The sequence below is a fragment of the Delphinus delphis genome, chromosome X (assembly GCF_949987515.2).
Source record: "Delphinus delphis chromosome X, mDelDel1.2, whole genome shotgun sequence".
Classification (NCBI taxonomy): domain Eukaryota; kingdom Metazoa; phylum Chordata; class Mammalia; order Artiodactyla; family Delphinidae; genus Delphinus; species Delphinus delphis.
The window spans coordinates 111,067,912-111,087,627 of NC_082704.1; the positions used below are offsets into that span (position 1 = coordinate 111,067,912).

General features: G+C 38.9%; 1 protein-coding gene across 2 annotated transcripts in view; it reads left to right on the plus strand.

Moving 5' to 3' along the window:
• SCML2 (Scm polycomb group protein like 2) overlaps positions 1-19,716 on the plus strand; it is a 67,569-nt gene that overhangs the window by 11,975 nt on the left and 35,878 nt on the right. For both annotated transcript variants that reach the window (XM_060002668.1, XM_060002667.1), the window contains exons 5-6: positions 202-290; positions 11,364-11,607. In XM_060002668.1, coding sequence (XP_059858651.1) covers positions 202-290; positions 11,364-11,607 — 333 coding nt within the window. The remainder of the gene's footprint in view (positions 1-201; positions 291-11,363; positions 11,608-19,716) is intronic.

Genomic DNA, 19,716 nt, shown 5'->3' on the forward strand with positions numbered 1-19,716 from the left:
ATTCTTGTTTAATAGTACAGTGGATACAGTAGCACTGATTGGAAGGTACACCAGCTCCTCTTGCCCATTTCCTGAGTTCGTCAATAAGAAAGTCATTCTCTGAAGGAGAATGGTAAATGAAACATTTTTTTTAATACCACCTTGCTGTAATATCACAGGGAGGCTTTTTAAAATTGATTTCTGCTTTATTTTATAAAATAGGGTACCAGATGAACACATCATCTTGGCCAATGTTCCTCTTGCGAACACTGAGTGGATCTGAAATGGCACCTGCAACATTCTTTAAGAAGGTGAGAAAGATGTTATGAAAAGCTTCCATCAACTGGGCTGTGGTTTTATTGTTTCAGTGGATGCTTAAATGCTTTGTCTTCTCTGATATGGAAAGCAAAAATGGTTTTAAAATTACTTGATTGGCAAGCGTATTAGTCTGCTCGGGCTGCTGTAGCAAAGTACCACAGACTGGGTGGCTTAAATAACTGAAATTCATTTTTTCACATTTCTGGAGGCAAGAAGTCCAAGATCAAAGTGTCATCAGGGTTGGTTTCTGGTGAGGCCTCTCTTCTCAGCTTATAGTCTTTTCGCTCTGTCCTCACATGGCCTCTTCTCTGTGCATGCGTGGAAGAGAGGAATCTCTGGTTTCCCTTTCTCTAGAAAAGACACTAGTCCTATGGGCTTAGGGCCCCACCGTTAGGACCTCACTTAACCTTTATTACCTCCTTAAATGTCCTGTTTCTAAATATAGTCACATTGGGAGTTAGGGCTTCAAATTATGAATTTTGGGAAGATGTAACTCAGTCCATAACAGTGGCTTGAACAGAAATTTATTTTCTCACAGCTCTGGAGGCTAGAAGTTGAGATAAAGGTGTCAGCAGGCTTGGTTTCTTTTGAGGCCCCTCTCCTTGGTTTATAGATAGTCGTCTTCTCCTCTTTGGGAGGAAAAGATACATGAGCTACGTATCTGCATCCTAACTTCCTCCTCTTATGAGGACATTGGTCATATTGGATTAGGGCCTACCATAATGGCCTTATTTTAACTTAATTATCTCTTTAAAGACTCTATCTCCAAATGCAATCACATTCTGAGGTACTGGGGTTAGGACTTAAACATATGAATTTTGGCTGGGTGGGGGGGTGAGACACAGAAACACAATTCAGCCCGTAACAGCAAGTCATAAAAAAGGCTCAGTTTTAATCATCCAGTAGTCAAAATGAATTAGTACCTTCCTTCTTGACCTCAGATACAAAAAGGGGTACTCTACTGGAAGCAAATGTTTGTTATTATTTTTTATGTACCTTCAGAAGTGAAGCTTCGCCTCAGTTTGCTATGTTAGTGGTCTCTTTGATATTGGAGAAAATGAAAGTTGAAAGTTGAAACTTTCACTTGAAAGTTACTTGGAGAGATTTGGTTGCAGAAGTAAAAGAATGTTATAAACAGTCATCAGAAAGAATTTGTTACAAGGAAATACTTGTTATATAACAAAGAGGGAAAATTCCAAAAATAGTTTATGCTCTTGAGAAAATGTTGAAAGAGTACACTGTGTTAAGAAACAATGAATGAAAGCCAAGTTTTAGTTAAATTACGGGTCAAAATATTTCTTTCTCACTCTCTGTCCTCATTGTTTTCTCAGTCACTTAAATTTTATTACAACCATTCATATCAGGAGTGGTAAACATTGATTGTACGTTTTAAAAACTTTTCAAGAAGATTAAAGATATAAAGATGTGCAGTGTCATTTGACATGATTCCTGCATTGCAAAGAAAAAATCTTGGAGTATAGCTTTGAGCAGCATGAATGCTGTAAGTGGGCTTGCCCTACCAGCAAGGGGCACAGGTGAATGCAATCCCTTTGGGCATTGTGTAAAGCATATATGAGGATAGCTAACAACAAAAGAGATGTTTAGTAGTAGTCTTTATTAAATACTTACTAGCTTAGGCTGTGGCTTTAGAAAAGCCACTGGATCTATTTTACTTATTAAGTTGCTTTATCAGCTAGTCACATGCCACATGTCACATTATGTTTTTCATTTTTAATATTATAAAAGTAATTTACCTTTGTGTGGGGGGAAAAATCAAACTATATACTTAACTAAAGTGAAAAATGAGTGTCCATTTATCCCGTCCATTCCTCCGTTCTACTGTTCTCTCCAAAATGTTCTTCTTGACCTTTATCTGTGCATTCACAAACATATATGGGCTTTTATTTCTTAAACATAAATTGGAATATATTTTGTGATTTAGTTTTTCCCCTAAAATATGGATTTTTTTGAAATTTCCATTTCGTTTCATATATATTTTAGGTTGTATTGTACTCTTCTGTGGTATGGATTACCGTAAGTGATTTAACCTCTCCCTAAGGATTGATGTTTAGGTTGTCTCCATATTCTTGTTTAAATCATCTACAGTGGACATTCTTATAGAATGTTCTATAGTTCATATAGAACTTTTTATATAAGTGTGAATGCCTACATTCTTAGAAGTAGAATTCCTGGTTCAAAGGGAATGTATGCTTTAAGTGTTGAAATATACTGTTAAATTGCACCTTAAAAGGGTGTTCCAAACTATGCTCCAGTAGTAGTGTATAGATATATTCATATTCCCACACCTTTACTAGCAATGAATATTATCTATCTTTTAAAATTTTGTAAATCTTTTTTTGGAGGTGGGAATGGTAATGGTATCCCATTGTAATTTGCCTTGAAGTGATTACCAGTGAAATTGAACTTTTAAAATGTGTTTAATGGCCTTTTATTTTTCTGTGAATCGCCTGATTATAGCCTTTGCCTTTTTTCTACTGGATTTCTTTTCTTACTCTTACTGATTTGTGGGGTGCTCTTTTCAGCCAAGCTTGGAACTTGGCCAGGAGCCATCTTAAATCCTCACTCCTCCTTGACCCTGGCCTCTGGATAGCCAATTAATTAGGAAGGCCCACCTACTTAGCTTGCTAATTATTTCTTTGTTGTGTCTCTTCTTTCTAACCTTAATACCACTGCCCCTTGTGCAGGCTTTCCTCTTGCCTAGACTGTTCAACTAGCCTTATAACTGCCTATAATTGTCACCCTTAAACACAACTGCTAGAAATATCTGATACAGAAGCCATATCACATCATTCCATACTTAAAACTCCTTTGAAGTTACCATTTGCATTCAGGATGAAGTATAAGTTTGTTAATATGGCCTTTAAGGTGCTCTGTGATCTATCTGGTTTACAGTTGCGACTTCTTGCTTTGGATTTTATGTTCTAAATTGCTTATAATAGCCTGTCCATACCATATTCCTTTTTTTAGGCTGATTATCTCTGGTTAATTCCTATTTTTATTTTAAGATTCATTTCAGGCATTAAATCCTCCAGGATACCTTCCCTATTTTTGCCTCTGTATTCTTATACTTCTGTAGCGCCTTGTGCATATGTCAGTCTTTTTAAAATAAATAAATTTATTTATTTCTTTATTTATTTTTGGCTGTGTTGGGTCTTCATTGCTGCATGCGGGCCTTTCTCTAGTTGCGTCGAGCAGAGGCTACTCTTCATTGCGGTGCGCGGGCTTCTCATGGCGGTGGCTTCTCTTGTTGTGGAGCACGGGCTCTAGATGTGCGGGCTTTAGTAGTTGTGGCTCGCGGGCTCTAGAGTGCAGGCTCAGTAGTTGTGGCGCATGGGCTTAGTTGCTCCACGGAATGTGGAGTCTTCCCGGACCAGGGCTTGAACCTGTGTCCCCTGCATTGGCAGGCGGATTCTTAACCACTGTGCCACCAGGAAAGTCCCCCATATGTCAGTCTTTGTGGTTATTGGATTATATTATTATTTTCACTGTCTCTTGGTTCCTAGACTGTGGGTTCGTTTTGAAAAGTTAATATGGCTTTGTATTTGCAGTACCTATCATACGTCCTGGTACGTACTTGTTTGTTCGATGAATAAAGAAAGGATGGGGGAGTACAGGAAGATGAATACATAGAGAGGGAGAAGATAGGTTTAGTTTTTGACATGTTGAAGTGCCTCTGGGAAGTTTGAGGAGGAATGACTACCACCAGACATTAGACATAAAGTATTTAGAACCTAGAAATAAGGTTTGGCTTGGGTACGTGGATTTGGGAGTTTTCAGCTTAAATGGTAGGGGTGGAAGCCTTGAGCATGAATGAGCTAGTCCAAAGAGAATATATAGAAGGAAAAGAGAAGAATGTCAAGTTTAGAACCTTGAGAAATACCCACTCACCTTCATGATGTATAAGTACCCATATCAGGTACTTAGTAGAGGTCAGTTAAAAGGAAAGCTGATTCTTGACTATTTGGTAGATAGGAAGTTCATCAGTTACATTAGCAAGAACTGAAGACCAGCTGAAAAGTGTCCCCAGATAGAGTTAAATTTGTAATTGTGGGGGCAGAATATTGATAGAGTTCATTCCTGATGGCCTCGATTTACTGTGAAATAGGAAACTGACAAAGGCTGGAGGGAAGGATTCATACATTGATTGAAAGTCTACTATATTCTAACACCAAGGCAGAGAGCTTACTCGGTGGTTTAGGAGAAAGTCAGTTAACGAAGTAATGAATGTATAGTGAGGAAACATCGTTGGTCTTAAGGCAAATGATAAAAGTTTGGAATAGGTGCCATGTGGGATGGGAGAGGGATCGACCTAGGGACATATGAGTATTTTGGAGGGTTCACCTGAGGATGAAGACTAAATATGTGTAGCACTACATGTAATAAGCATGTGGGACTTTTCTCCAGCAGTGCTTGGAAACTGAGAATAAATAGTAAAGTGGATGGTGATATTGAACTAAGGTTTGGAGGTAACAGAACAAGGACAAGGGGATAAGTTGGTTTGGGGTGCTGAGAAGAAAGTGGTGATATGATGCACTGTAACCTGGATGTGAACGGGTGTGATAGAATGTTAGAGTGTTTGGTCCTCTTCTTTTTTTTTTTTAAATTAATTATTTATTTGGCTGTGCCGGGTCCTAGCTGCAGCACGTGGGACCTTTGTTGCTGTGTGCAGGATCTTCATTACGGCATGCGGACTCTTAGTTGCGGCATGCATGTGGGATCTAGCTCCCTGACCGGGGATCGAACCTGGGCCCCCTACATTGGGAGCGTGGAGTCTCAACCCCTGGACACCACCAGGGAAGTCCCCTCTTCTCTTCTTTATACAGTGGTTCTCAACAGGGGACGTTTTGGGTTATCACAACTGTGTGTGTATGTGGGTGCTACTTACACCTAGTGAGTAAAGATCAGGGATGCTACTAAACATCCTACACTGCACAGAACAGCCCCTACAACAGAATGTTCTGGTCCCAAATGACAGTAGTGTCATGTTCGAGAAACTCTGATCTGTGTTAATTCCTTGGTGATCTCATCTAATTCCTGGCTTTAAATACAGTTTGTATGTAGGTGACTTTCAAATTTATATTTCTGCTCCAGATGTTTTGCTCCCATCTCAGACTTGTATATCCAGCCTACCTACTCAGTATCCCTACTTGGATGTCTAACAGACATGTCAAACTGCTCCACCTGCAGCCTTTCCCGTATCAGGGAGTAGCAACTATCCTTCCATTTGCTTCTGCCAAAAACCTTGGTGATTATTTCTGTCACATACGACATCCAGTCCATATGGAAACCCTATTTGCTCTACCTTCAAAATATATTTGAAATTCAACCAGTTATTGCCATCTCCGTTGCTATCAGGCTGGAACAAGCTGCCTTTATCTCTCACTTGGATTACTGTGGTAACCTCTTCATAGATCTCTTTATTTATAACCTTACAGTCTGTAGTCAACACAGCAAGCAGAGTATTCCGTTTAAAACATAAGTGAGGGGCTTCCCTGGTGGCGCAGTAGTTGAGGGTCCGCCTGCCAATGCAGGGGGCACGGGTTCGTGCCCCGGTCCGGGAAGATCCCACATGCCGTGGAGCGGCTGGGCCCGTGAGCCATGGCCGCTGAGCCTGTGCGTCTGGAGCCTGTGCTCCGCAACGGGAGAGGCCACAACAGTGAGAGGCCCGTGTACCGCAAAAAAAAAAAAAAAAGTGAGATTATATCACTCCTCTGCTCAAAACCACCCAGGGGGCTCCCTGTTTTACTCAGAGTAAAAGCCAGAGTTCTTACAGTGGCCTCCACAGCTCTACATGATACGACCCCTCACTCTCTCTCTGACCTGTTTCCTACTGCCCTCCCACTTGCATACTGCATTTTAGCCACTCTCTGCTTCCTTGTTCTTCGAATATTTCAGACACATCTCCTGTTTTAGGGCCTTGGCCCTGGCTGTTGGCCCTGCTTAGAACACTCTTCCTCTAGATAACTGCATGGTTAATAATCACCTCCTTCAGGCTTCTGTTCACATGTCACCTTCCAGATGAGGCTTGTCCTGATTACCTTGTTTACAGTTGCACAACCCCTCCCCTACATTGCTCTCTGGATCTCCCTTTACTCTGATCTTCTCTCTGTCTCTGTCTCTGTCTCTGTCTCTGTCTCTCTCTCTCTCTGTTTTTGCAAAGCACTTAATCATATAACATAGAATATATTTTACTTATGTTCCTCATCTTTCTCTTTACTAGCATGTGAGCACTGCAAGGTGAGATTTTTATTTTGCTAGCTAATATATATCAAGAACCTTCAGTAGTGTCTGGCATTTAGTAGGCACTCAGTAAATATTTGTAAATGAATAAATGAAGGTTAAAGGACTACAATTCTTGATGAGGTCAAAGAAGTAATTGATTAAAAGTAAGGAAGTAGAAATTAAGGATAGGAGTTTGTGATCACAGGTAGACTCTAGGAATGTAGCTGTAAACAAAGCTATAAAAAACTCCAGGCTTTATGGAGCTTACCTTCTAGCTTGGTAAATTTATAGTAAGCCATAATAAATACATGTGTATTATGTTTGATAGTTTTATATGCTAAGGAGAAGGGAGGGTGACATTTTAGATAGGTTGGCCAGGAAGGTCTTGCTGAGAAGTTGCCATTTGAGTGAAGATGTGGAGAAAGGGAGAGAATGAACCTTGAGACTACAAGGGTAAAAATATTCCAGGCAGAAGGGTAATGTAGGTAATGCTGAGACTGGCTTCAATCACAGGGATATGTGAAAAAGTAGCCTGTAAGGAGAACCATATTGTAGGTAAGCAAGGAGGGAGGTTAAAAGGCCATTCTTTGCTAGCCACCTTCTAGAACAGAATCATTTTCTTGCAGTAAAAGAGAATGATCCCTTGTTTATTTTAGCTATTGCTTTTGCAAATTATATCATTGTGTTTAGGAAGTCATTCACGAATGGATGATGACAAACTATATATATTTTAATTAATTAATTAATTAAATTTGGGGGCTGCATTGGGTCTTTGTTGCTGCGTGGGCTTTCTTTAGTTGCGGTGAGTGGGGGCTACTCTTCGTTGTGGTGCATGGGCTTCTCACTGCGGTGGCTTCTCTTGTTGCAGAGCACGGGCTCTAGGCGTGTGGGCTCTAGAGCGCAGGCTCAGTAGTTGTGGCTCACCAGCTTGGTTGCTCCGCGGCATGTGGGATCTTCCCGGACCAGGGCTCGAACCTGTGTCCCCTGCATTGGCAGGCGGATTCTTAACCACCGCACCACCAGGGAAGCCCACGAACTATATTCTTTAAAAACATATTTTAGGGCTCGAGCCCTGGTCTGGGAAGATCCAACATGCCGCTGAGCAACTAAGCCTGTGAGCCACAACTACTGAGCCTGCGTGCCTAGAACCCATGCTCTGCAACAAGAGAAGCCACCGGAATGAGAAGCCCGCGCACCACAACGAAGAGTAGCCCCTGCCCGCCGCAACTAGAGGAAAACCGCGCACAGCAACGAAGACCCAATGCAGCTAAAAATAAATAAATAAGTAAATAAATTTATTTAAAAAAAAACAACACATTTTAAAGCAACTTTGTATCATTACCTTTTGTGGACAGCAGAGGGAACCATTTTGCCAGTTACCTAAATCTGGAAGGAGGTTGTTTTGAGATAAAGTCCTTTCATTTACTGTGTTATTAAAATAGTAGTTCCTTTGATTTTTTTAAAATAAAAATTTGTTTTCTCCTAGAGCTTTATTAATATTTATTTGGCTGTACTTATGTAAGAAAATTTGATAGAGTTTTCATGAAATTTAGAAGAATTAATACAGTATGAAAATCTTTAGAGAATAAATTGCATTTTGTTTGTAATCATTTTCTGGTTTTTGTTACTTGCCAGCCAATAGTGACATTGATAACATACTGTCATATTGGGATTTCTTTTTAGGTTATACATTTGAATTTTAAAATTAGTTCTGTTTCTCTTGTCTTGACTGTCTTAAATCTGTTTTGTAGCAGAAAATGTATATTGCCATTTGATCTAGTTTACTTTGCTATGGAAAGACTTACTCTTACTCTGTTGAATGACAGTGTAAGGCCCTGTGATCCTTATATGTGTCTTGAATGTTTTTTGCATTCTGTGAATGTCTAGCACAAATATATCAACCTCCATGGTTATACTTTGTAAAATCTGCCCCCCCTTCTTTCCATGTGTAATAACTGATAACGGACCTTTGGCCCTTTCATGAAGTGTCGGTATGTGACTCTGCTTCTTACTTACCAGCTATTTATCAAATACTTTGATCCTTGATCAATCTAACTTTTGCCCTGCTGACTTTCCGGGTGGGTTTTTTTTTTTTTTTTTTTTTTTTTTTGCGGTACGCGGGCCTCTCACTGTTGTGGCCTCTCCCGTTGCGGAGCACAGGCTCCGGATGCGCAGGCTCAGCGGCCATGGCTCACGGGCCCAGCCGCTCCGCGGCATGTGGGATCTTCCTGGACTGGGGCACGAACCCGTGTCCCCTGCATCGTCAGGGGGACTCTCAACCACTGCGCCACCAGGGAAGCCCTTCAGGGTGGTTTTAAGAATCATATTAAGAGTATGTAATTAAAAGGACTTTGAAGGCTAAGAATTAAGGAATTTTCAGATTGCAAGGCTAAAGGAAACAGAGAAAGCATGGGATGTTGAGATGGGTTTAAAGGAGGCTTCTTTTTTTTTTTTAACATCTTCATTGGAGTATAATTGCTTTACAGTAAAGGAGGAATTTTTAAAAGGAACCAATCTACCAGATAGGTTTTTAAAATTATATCTTGGTGAAAGAGTTAGTTGAGAGCTCATTTACTGTTCTCCAGGTGATTCCTTGGTTCATTCATTTAAAAAATGCTTACTGTTGGGTACTGTGCTGGAAATAACAATATGTAAAAGAAGTGATACTTGGTTTTAAGAATCCCTTTGTCTCATAGAGGAGTGAACACATTTTATTTTTCAAGTTTTTGGCCACACCCCACGGCATGTGGTATCTTAGCTCCCCAACCAGGGATTGAACCCACACCTCCTGCATTGGAAGGCAGAGTCTCAACCGCTGGACTGCTGGGGAAGTCCCAGAGGAGTGAACACATTTTAACAATAGTTTCACAGTTGAAGGCAAGATCACCTCTTTGGTGGGCCTTGGAGTGGGCAGGCATTGGTCAGGGAAGGCTTAAAGAGACCAGGAGAATTGGGCTTTGAAGTGTGGATGACTTGGAATTGGCCCAGCAGATGATGGGGTGTAGGGTGTTTCACAAAGTTGGCTATTTAAGTTTAAAATCTAGCTCTGATACTTATGGTATAGTCTTAGGCCACTGTGCATCAGTTTTATCTGTAAAATGGGTATAATAATTGCACTGACTTCATAGGATTGTTGTGAGAATTAAATTAATATGTGGGAAATATTTAAACTGTGCCTGGCATATACTAAACAATTGAAGGTTACCTTTTATTTTTATATATATATATATATATATATATATATATATAGAATAAGCACTCCTTAAGGTTAACTTATTTATTTATTTATTTATGGCTGCGTTGGGTCTTCGTTGCTGGGCGTAAGCTTTCTCTAGTTGCGGTGAGCAGGGGCTACTCTTTGTTGGGGTGCACAGGCTTCTCACTGCGGTGGCTTCTCTTGTTGTGGCTCTCGGGCTCTAGAGTGTGGGCTTCAGTAGTTGTGGCGCGTGGGCTTAGTTGCTCCGTGGCATGTGGGATCTTCCTGGACCAGGGCTCGAACCCATGTCCCCTGCATTGGCAGGCGGATTCTTAACCACTGCACCACCAGGGAAGTCCCCTGAAGGTTTAACTTTCAATATCGTTATTCTAAAGATCTAGGGGGTGGAATTGGCAGGTTGTGGTCTTTGATTGTGTTAGGGGGAAAGGATGCATCTAGGGTAGTGGTTCTCAGCGTTGGATCTGGGCAATTAAAACATGCCCTGGGCCCCACCTAGACTGATTTAATCAGTAGTGCTGGCAGTGTGGCTCCAGGTGATTCTAATGTTCAGTCAGGCTGAGAACCACAGGTCTAGGACCATTTCCACGTTTCTGGCTTGGGTGATTGGATTGCTGATGGTGCCATTTACTAGGATAAAAAGCAAATTGAAAAAAAAAAAGATGTTGCTTTTAACATAGCACTTGGTCTTTCTAAGAATCCTGTTAGCATTTGCATGCTTTAACTTTCTGTAACTAAGGAATACTTTTATTTTTATTTAACATTTATTTATTTATTTGGCTGTTGTCAGGTCTTAGTTGTGGCATGTGGGATCTTTCATTGTGGCATGCGGGCTCTTCCTTGTGGCGTGTGGGCTTGTCTCTAATTGTGGCACGTGGGCTGTAGAGCAGGGCAAGCCCCGCGGCATGTGGGGTCTTAGTGCCCTGACCAGGGATCGAACCCGTGTCCCTTGCATTGGAAGGTGGATTCTTAACCACTGGACCACCAGGGAAGTCCTTAAGGAATACTTTTAAATATTTATTTCTGGATTGCTTATCATAAATGACCCCAGACTTGTGTGACTTTCATGTTCTTGTATCTGCATTTTATACTTTGAGGTTTTTTTTAGATATTACCTGCTGCTGTTCCTTCTCTTTGGACTTACTATGTTTCAAAATACCCTATAATTTTTATATTTTTAGGTTTGTTTGACTCTCTTTTAAAATTTCTTGTTATTGCTTCCTCCCCTTCATCCTGTCTGGCTCCCCTACCCCTGCTACCACCACTACTAGAATATAAGCTCCACCAGAACAGGGATCTTGATATTTTTGTTCACTTACGAATGCTAAATTCCTGGTACATAGTATATAATACATACTTCTTGAGTGAATGAATGAATGAATTACTATCAGGCTGGTTTTGTTTTCTTCTAGGTTCTTGGCTCTGCTCCAGAGTAAGTGAGATATTGTTGAGCAGAGTTTCAGAGGAATCTGTGAGAACTGTTTCTTCCTGTATTTAATTGATAAACATGAAGCTTAATTTTTGGTTGCTGAAGGTTGTAAGAATACAATTGAGCAAATGCTTCTTAATACATTTTAACAATGAAAACTTTTTTTTAATGTTTTGGTAGGAACCACCAAAGCCACCTCTAAATAATTTTAAAGTGGGAATGAAACTTGAAGCTATAGACAGAAAGAACCCTTATCTGATCTGCCCTGCAACTATTGGAAATGTTAAAGGAGATGAAGTTTATATCACATTCGATGGCTGGAGTGGAGCTTTTGATTATTGGTGCAAGTATGATTGTCGAGATATTTTCCCAGTTGGGTGGTGTCGCCTGACAGGAGATGTATTACAACCACCAGGAACTTATGGTAAGATAATAACTAACTAATACATGTTCTTTTATTTTCTTGAAGTTAGATCTATCTGCTCTTGGCATTGAGAGTAGGATTTCATGTCCAACTGAGGAGCATTAGGCAGAACAGCAAGGGTACTGTCCAGGTTAGAGAACTGGAGGTAAACGTTTACAATTAGAATTTTTGAGGGCCAACACAACATCGTGGTCTGAATTGACAGTCCACACTGGGGAATATGGACAAAGCTACAAGTCACACTTAGACTATTGAAGCCTTGCTGCTAGAAACATTTTGGGGTGCTCAGGTACCTTTATAGTTGATATTCTATTTAAAATTACACATGGCATTCCATTGTTTGTATCTTGAAGATAGTTTTTTAAAGGTTGGGCATAACAAGTGTTATATACATGTTTTACATGATTTTGGTTGTTTTTTCAAGTTAAATTGATACTTTGATAGTGTTAAGTAAAATGTACATGTCCGTAAAAATTTTTGACTGTGGAAGCCATCATAGATCAGTATGTTATTTCCGTCATGTGTTTATCAGTTGTAATGCTGCGCCTCCTAAGTTGAATATAGTGTCATCTAGTCTAGATATTTTCTTTCAAAGAAAAGTCATCAAAATATTGAAGCTTCTTGCTTGACTCTTCCAAGGACGTAGACATGCCTAACCTGGTCTTCTGTGATGGAATAACTGCTGAGATTTAAGTGGAGTCTAAGCACAGAACGCAATCATTTGGCCTAAGTTAAATGTAAACTTATAAGTGGAATCAAATGTAAACATACTTAAAATTTACCCCACTAAATTTATTTATTTATACCAGAAAAAAAAGATGGGTGTAGTAAATGAGTAGGTAGTGTGGTGGAGGAGGGCAGTGGCTAGGTATGAGCACATAGCCATATTATTCTTGTAACTGCTATTAGAATATTCTGTAATTTGGAACTTTAACACATCCCATTATACTACAATACTACATACCATGATGATCTTTTTGTTAGGTACCTCTTTGGTTCCCTGCTGCCATAATTTTAGGAAAGAGATGTTAATGGTTGATTTTTGTAAAATTTAGTGTGATACAGATTTATGTGCATATGATACTAAAATAAGACATGGGAATCCCCTCCCGGTCCAGTGATTAGGACTCCATGTTTCCACAGCAGGGGGTACGGGTTCAATCCCTGGTCAGGGAACTAAGATCCCACAAGCCCTGTGGTGTGGCCAATAAATAAATAAAGTAAGGCATAGTCTCTGCCCTCAAGAAGTTTACCTTCTAGTGGGAGAGGGATGAATGGAGGGATAGAGTTTAAAAAAAAAATACAGTACAGAATTAGCAGTGTAAAACTAGAGATGTATGCTAGATATGAAGGTGCCCAAAAGACCTCCGGTCTGTTTAGGCTGGCGGAAGGGTGGTCGGGTAAAGGAAAGCTTCACAAAAAGACACATGATGTGGGTATTAAGAGAGGAGAAGGAGTTTGCCAGGCAGAATGGAGATAAAGGTAGGGTGGACACATCACAAAGGTGTGAAATTGCACAGTGTGTTCTGAAAACTGGTGAGTTCAATTTGGGACATGGTAACTTTGGAATGTGTAGCCCAGAATGATATTGTCCTTGAGTATCTGGTCTCCCTATATTTTTCCTTAATAACGCAGTTTGGCTGCCTGACATAAAGACTAGATTTCCAGCCTTTTTAGCAGTTAGTTACAGCTGTGAGACTTAAGTCCTTGTCAGTGGGATAAAAGCACAGGTAGTGTGTTACAGAGAAGTGAATGTACCATTCTCTCTTCCTTCTTCTTGCTTCTGTCCTGCTGCTAGGAATGTGGTTGTTTTGGATGGAGCTCTATCTTGGATTATGAAATGGGGACCACATTCTAGGCATTTCGAAGTGGAAAGCAGAAAGGAGCCAGAGTCCCTGAGAACTTTGTGGAGCAGAATTTTTATACTGGCCTATTCCAGACTATTATTTGAGAGAGAAAAATTTCTGTGTTATATAAACCACTGTTTTAGGCTTTTCTGTTACTGTTAGCTGAATTTAATCTTAACTGATTCAGGGTAATTTAGGACATCTAGGTAGACATGTCCATTGGATGGATGTACATGCAGGTATGAAGCCTAAAAGAGTTAGGTCTTGGTTGACAAAGCAGGTTTGAGAATCATCACGTTCATTCAAATAAATACGTTTTGTGTCAGGTGGGATTATAGGTGCTGGCGGGGGAGTTGGTGTGGAGGTGGGCAGCTTACACATCCTGTTGATAGCAGTGGGTGTGATTTTATTTATAGATGTGTAACAGGTGGAGGTGGATCAACCACAGAACCTTGTGCGTCAACATTTAAAACAATAATTCTCACACTGGAATCACCTGGGAGAGCTTGTTAAAAGGCTGATATCCTGATGCTCACATCTAGGGGTTCTGAATCAGTAGGTCTGGAGTGGGACTCAGGTGTTTCCACTGTACATGGTTTGAACTTTGAGAAACACAAGAATAAGAGATGGGTAGGGCTTCCCTGGTGGCGCAGTAGTTGAGAGTCCGCCTGCTGATGCAGGGGACACTGGTTCGTGCCCCGGTCCGGGAAGATCCCATATGCCGCGGATGCAGCTGGGCCCGTGAGCCATGGCCGCTGGGCCTGCGCGTCTGGAGCCTGTGCTCTGCAGCGGGAGAGGCCACAACAGTGAGAGGCCCGCATACCGCAAAAAAAAAAGAAAAGATGGGTAGATGATAGAATTCAATTTAGGACAGTGAGAAAAAGTATATAAACGTAGGAAAAGCACTAGGTTGATTCCCCCAACAACAGGAGAGGAAAGATTTTAAGCAAATAAGTATTCAGCACTATCAAATGCAGCATAAAACTCAAGAGAGAGAGCTCATTAGTGGTCTTAAGTAAAAGCATGGTTGCTAGACTTCTTTGAAAAACCAGATTTAGAAAGTTGAGTAAATAGGAGATGCAAAGTGTTTTTAAAAAAGTGATTTCAGGGCTTCCCTGGTGGCGCAGTGGTTGAGAGTTCCGCCTGCTGATGCAGGGGACACGGGTTCGTGCCCCGGTCCGGGAAGATCCCACGTGCCGTGGAGCGGCTTGGCCCATGAGCCATGGCCGCTGAGCCTGCGCGTCCGGAGCCTGTGCTCCGCATCGGGAGAGGCCACAACAGTGAGAGGCCTGCGTACCGCAAAAAAAAAAAAAAAAAGTGACTTCAATACTTTCTGAAATATGCCTCCTCTGTCCTTTACCCCACTATACAGTTCACCAGTTAATGTGAAATTTAGAACCTTTACCTCAATTTATAATCCTTTACCCTCTACCATTTATAGTTGTCTTAAATATTTCCCCTATATTCATTGAGAGTGGCATTATATAGTGTGATAATTTTGGCTTCAATCATAAAACATAATTTAGAAAACTCAAGAAGAGAAGGAAAATCTATTGTATTTATGCACAGTTTTGTCCTTTCAGTTGTTCGTTCTTCTTTCCTGGTTTTCAAAGATTTCTCCTTTTATCATTTTTTTTTTTTCTGTTTAGAGAACTTCTTTTAGTCATTCTTTTAGGGTATGTTGGCTGGCAACAAATCTTTAGTTTTCCTTCATCTAAGAATGTCTTTATTTCCCCTTCATTCTTGAAAGGTGGTTGCTGGATATAGAATTCCAGGTTGGCAGTTGTTTTCTTTCAGCACTTTAAAAATGTTGTGCAACTTCCTTCTGGCTTCCATGGTTTCTGATGAGAAGTTTGCTTTTATTCGAATTGTTTTTCCCCTATAGGTTCCATTATGATTATGGGTCTGTTTTTCCTTGTAGTTCTTCTAGTATTTACATTATGCTCTATCTGTTTTCTGGCTCCATTATCAGGTGTGTACAAATTTGAATTCTCTCATAACTTTCTGGTCCATTGAACCTTCTGTAGTAATCCTCTTTATGTTTTTTCAGCTTAAAGTCTGCTTTTATCTTGTATTAATGTAGCTATACCAGCTTTTTGTTGTTGTTGTTATACCAGCTTTTATTTGGTTGGTGTTCTTATTCTTTCTCTTTCTCTTTCTAATGTTCAGCCTTTATCTATCCTAATCTAAAGAGATGCGTTTCTTGCAAATAGTCGGATTTTTATTTTTTTGCCAGTCAGCCAGTCTGACTGGAGCTTTTAATCTATTTCTATTTATTGTAATCACAGATATATCGGGTTTTCAGTATGCTATCTTATTTTGTGCTTTTTATTTGTCTTGCCTTTTCTTTGTTTTGTTTTCCTTTCTTATCCTTTTTTGGATTATTTTTTCTTATTCCATTTGTTCTCCTCTTGTTGGGAAGTTATACACTGTATTTTCCGTTCTTTTAATGCTCTAGGAATTTTAACATGCTTTCTTCAAGGAAGTCTGAAATTAATATCTTTCTTCTGCACTAAGACAGTAAAAGGAACTTAGAATACTCTACCTATTTACTCCCTTCAAATTCATGTTATTACTGTTGTATATTTTAATTATATATTTTTGTAATCTTATAAACTATTACTATTATTGTTTAAGTAATCAATATTTGTTGATATTCACCAACATATTCAACATGTTCTTTGCTCTTTATTCCTTCTTAGTAGGAATCCTCCTTAATCCCTTTCATCTGGGATTAATTTTCTGCTGCCTGAGGTAGATCCTTGAGAATTTCCTTTAGTGAATGTCTGCTAGTGGCATGCTTTCTCAGTTTATGTTCATCTGAATATGTCATTATTTCACCTCCTTCCTTGAAAGACATTTTTTCTGGGTGTAGAATTCTAAGTTGACAGCTGTTTTCTTTCAGCACATTGAAGGTATCATTATTTTGCCTTTTGATTTTCATTGCTGTTGACAGTTCAGCTGTCATTCTATTTTTCCTCTGACTGTAATGTCATTTTTTTTCCTCTAGCTACTTTAATATTTTCATGTCATCTTTGATGTTTTTTATTTTCACTCTGATAATTCTAGGTGTGGGTTTTGTTGAATCTTGGCAAAACCACACAGATACAAATGATAAGTTGCTTACTTTCATTTTGAAAATTTTTAAATGTTGGATATTATAATTTAACTGTTTTATCATTATTAAGGATTTCAAATGCCACAAGTAATTTGACATTGTGAAGCATTTTTTATGACTACTTTTTTTTTCATTTTGTTTTTGTACTTTAAAAAAATTGAAGTACAGTTGATATACAATACTGTGTTAGTTTTGGATGTACAGCAAAGTGATTCAGTTATATATATATATTTTTTCAGATTGTTTTCCATTATAGGTTATTAAAAGATATTGAATATAGTTCCATGTGCTATACAATAAATCTTTGTTGCTTATCTGTTTTATATATAATAGTTTGTATCTCTTAATCCTATACTCCTAATTTATCCCTCCCCCCTTTTCCCCTTTAGTAACCATGAGTTTTCTGTGTCTGTGCGTCTGTATTCTGTTTTGTATATAGATGCATTTGTATTATTTTTTAGATTCCACATATAAGGGATAGCATACAATTTTTGTCTTTCTCTGTCTGACTTACTTAGTATGATAATCTCTAGGTCCATCCATGTTGCTGCAAATGGCAGTATTTCATTCTTTTTAATGGCTGAGTAATATTATATATATATATATATATATATATATATATATATATATATATATATATATATATATATATGCCACATCTTCTTAAGCCAGTTGTCTGTTGGTGGGCACTTGGATTGTTTCTATGTCTTGGCTATTGTAAATAGTGCTGCCATTGGGGTGCATGTATCTTTTCGAATTAAGAGTTTTCATCTTTTCCGGATATATGCCCAGGAGTGGGATTGCTGGATCATATGGTAGCTCTATTTTTAGTTTTTAAAGGAACCTCCAAACTATTTTCTATAGTGGCTGCACTAATCTACATTCCCACCAACAGTGTAGGAGGGTTCTCTTTTCTCCACACCCTCTTCAGCATTTATTATTTGTAGACTTTCAAAAATAGATTTTAAAATTAATTAAGTTTTGGCTATGTTGGGTCTTCGTTGCTGCTCACGGGCTTTCTCTAGTTGCGGCACGTGGGGACTACTCTTCATTGCGGTGCATGGGCTTCTCTTGTTGCATAGCACGGGCTCTAGAGCACGTGGGCTTCAGTAGTTGTGGCAAGTGGGCTCAGTAGTTGTGGCTCATGGGCTCTAGAGCACAGGCTCAGTAGTTGTGGCGCAGGGGTTTACTTGCTCCACAGCATGTGGCAGCCTCCTGGACGTGGGAGACCAGTGATCGAACCCGTGTTCCCTCCATTGGCAGGCGGATTCTTAACCAGTTGCACCACTAGGGAAGTCCCTATAGACTTTTTGATGATAGCCATTCTGACTGGTGTGAGACATTACCTCATTGTGGTTTTGATTTTCATTTCATTAATAATCAGCAGTGTTCAACATCTTTTCGTATGCCTGTTGACCATCTGTATGTCTTCTTTGGAGAAATGTCTATTTAAGTCTTCCACCCATTTTTTGATTGGGTTGTTTGTTTTTTTGATGTTCAGTGCATGAGTTCTTTGTTTGTTTTGGATCTTAACCCCTTGTCGGTGGCATCATTTGCAAATATTTTCTCCCATTTTGTAGGTTGTCTTTTTGTTTTGTTGATGGTTACATTTGCTGTGCAAAAGCTTTTAAGTTTGATTAGGTCCCATTTGTTTATTTTTCTGTTATTTCTTTTGCTTTGGGAGACTGATCTGAGAAAATATTGCTACAATTAATGTCAGAGAATGTTTGCCCATCTTCTGTTGTAGGAGTTTTGTGGTGTCATGTCTTATATTTAGGTCTTTAAACCATTTTGAGTTTATTTTTGTATATGGTTTGAGGGAGTGTTCTAATTTCATTGATTTACATGTCGATGTCCAGCTTTCCCAGCACCACTTGTTGAAGAGACTTTTCTCCATTGTATGTTCTTGCCTCCTTTGTCATGGATTAATTGACCGTAGGTGTGTAGGTTTATTTCTGGGCTCTCTATTTTGTTCCATTGGTGTGTGTCTGTTTTTGTGCCCTGCCATTGCTGTTTTGGTTACCTTAGCTTTGTAGTATCATTTATGACTACTTTTTGAATACAAATAAATCAACCCGTGACAAGGTAGAATTTGGAAACAGTAGAGTAGAAACAAAGATGTGCCCACTGGTGCCACATTCTGATTTGTAAAGATTCACAGAAGTCCCCAGAAGAACCTTAGGATTCTGGGAAAAGTATGGTTAAAGATTGTTAGTTGACACTTAACGTTGCATATATGATTCATTTTGATTTTTTTCAAGCATTGCTTATTAATTGCAGAGAGATTAATAGGGTTAGTACTGTACTTGCTTACACTAGGTGAAATACTCTTTTTGAGTAGAGAAAACATTTACTTTAGCCAATATATCATTCATTAAATGGCAGCTATAATATATAAGTATCATTTCTTAGATATAATGTGATATATTCTTGAAAGCCAAATATTTTAAAATTATTTTTTATTAGTTTTAACTCATTTTACTCTAATAGGAAAAGTAATGTTCAAAGGAAAAAGTTGAGAAAAGCGTGCAGAGATAACCATGGCAAACAGTTTTATCTATATTTGGGTTCATAGTGCCTTTTTTTCTTTTTGTTTCACACATGCACCTTAAGAACACGCACACAGCCAAATCAGTAGAAAAATGTTAAGTTATGGTGTATTTATTCTTTAAAATCATATAGAACAGTTTAGAAGAATGAAAGTGTTCCTGTTTACTGAGAAAGAAAACTCTCCAAGATGTATTAATTGAAAAAAACAACCCCCCCATACATACAATATAATACCATTAAGTTAAGAGAAAACAAGTAGTTATGTATTTCTATATTTAATTGTAGATATATGTATATAAATACACAGAAAAGATCTGAAAGGCTATACAGTATATCAAATCTGTGTCATAGTGATAATTTCTGAAAAGGGGTATAGGGTGGTAAAGGAAGTGGTAATGGGGACTTTTGCTTTTATCTGTGGCCTTTTTTTTTAAACAAGAATGTATTGGTATGTTACATTTGTATCTTTAATTAACAGTTTCAGTTTGAAGACAGATTATCCTTCATATTCCACTTTCTTGCCTACTTTTTCATGCTGTCTTGTGACTGTATTCCTATGTGAAATATATCCTTACAAATTCAGTTTTGTTTTTT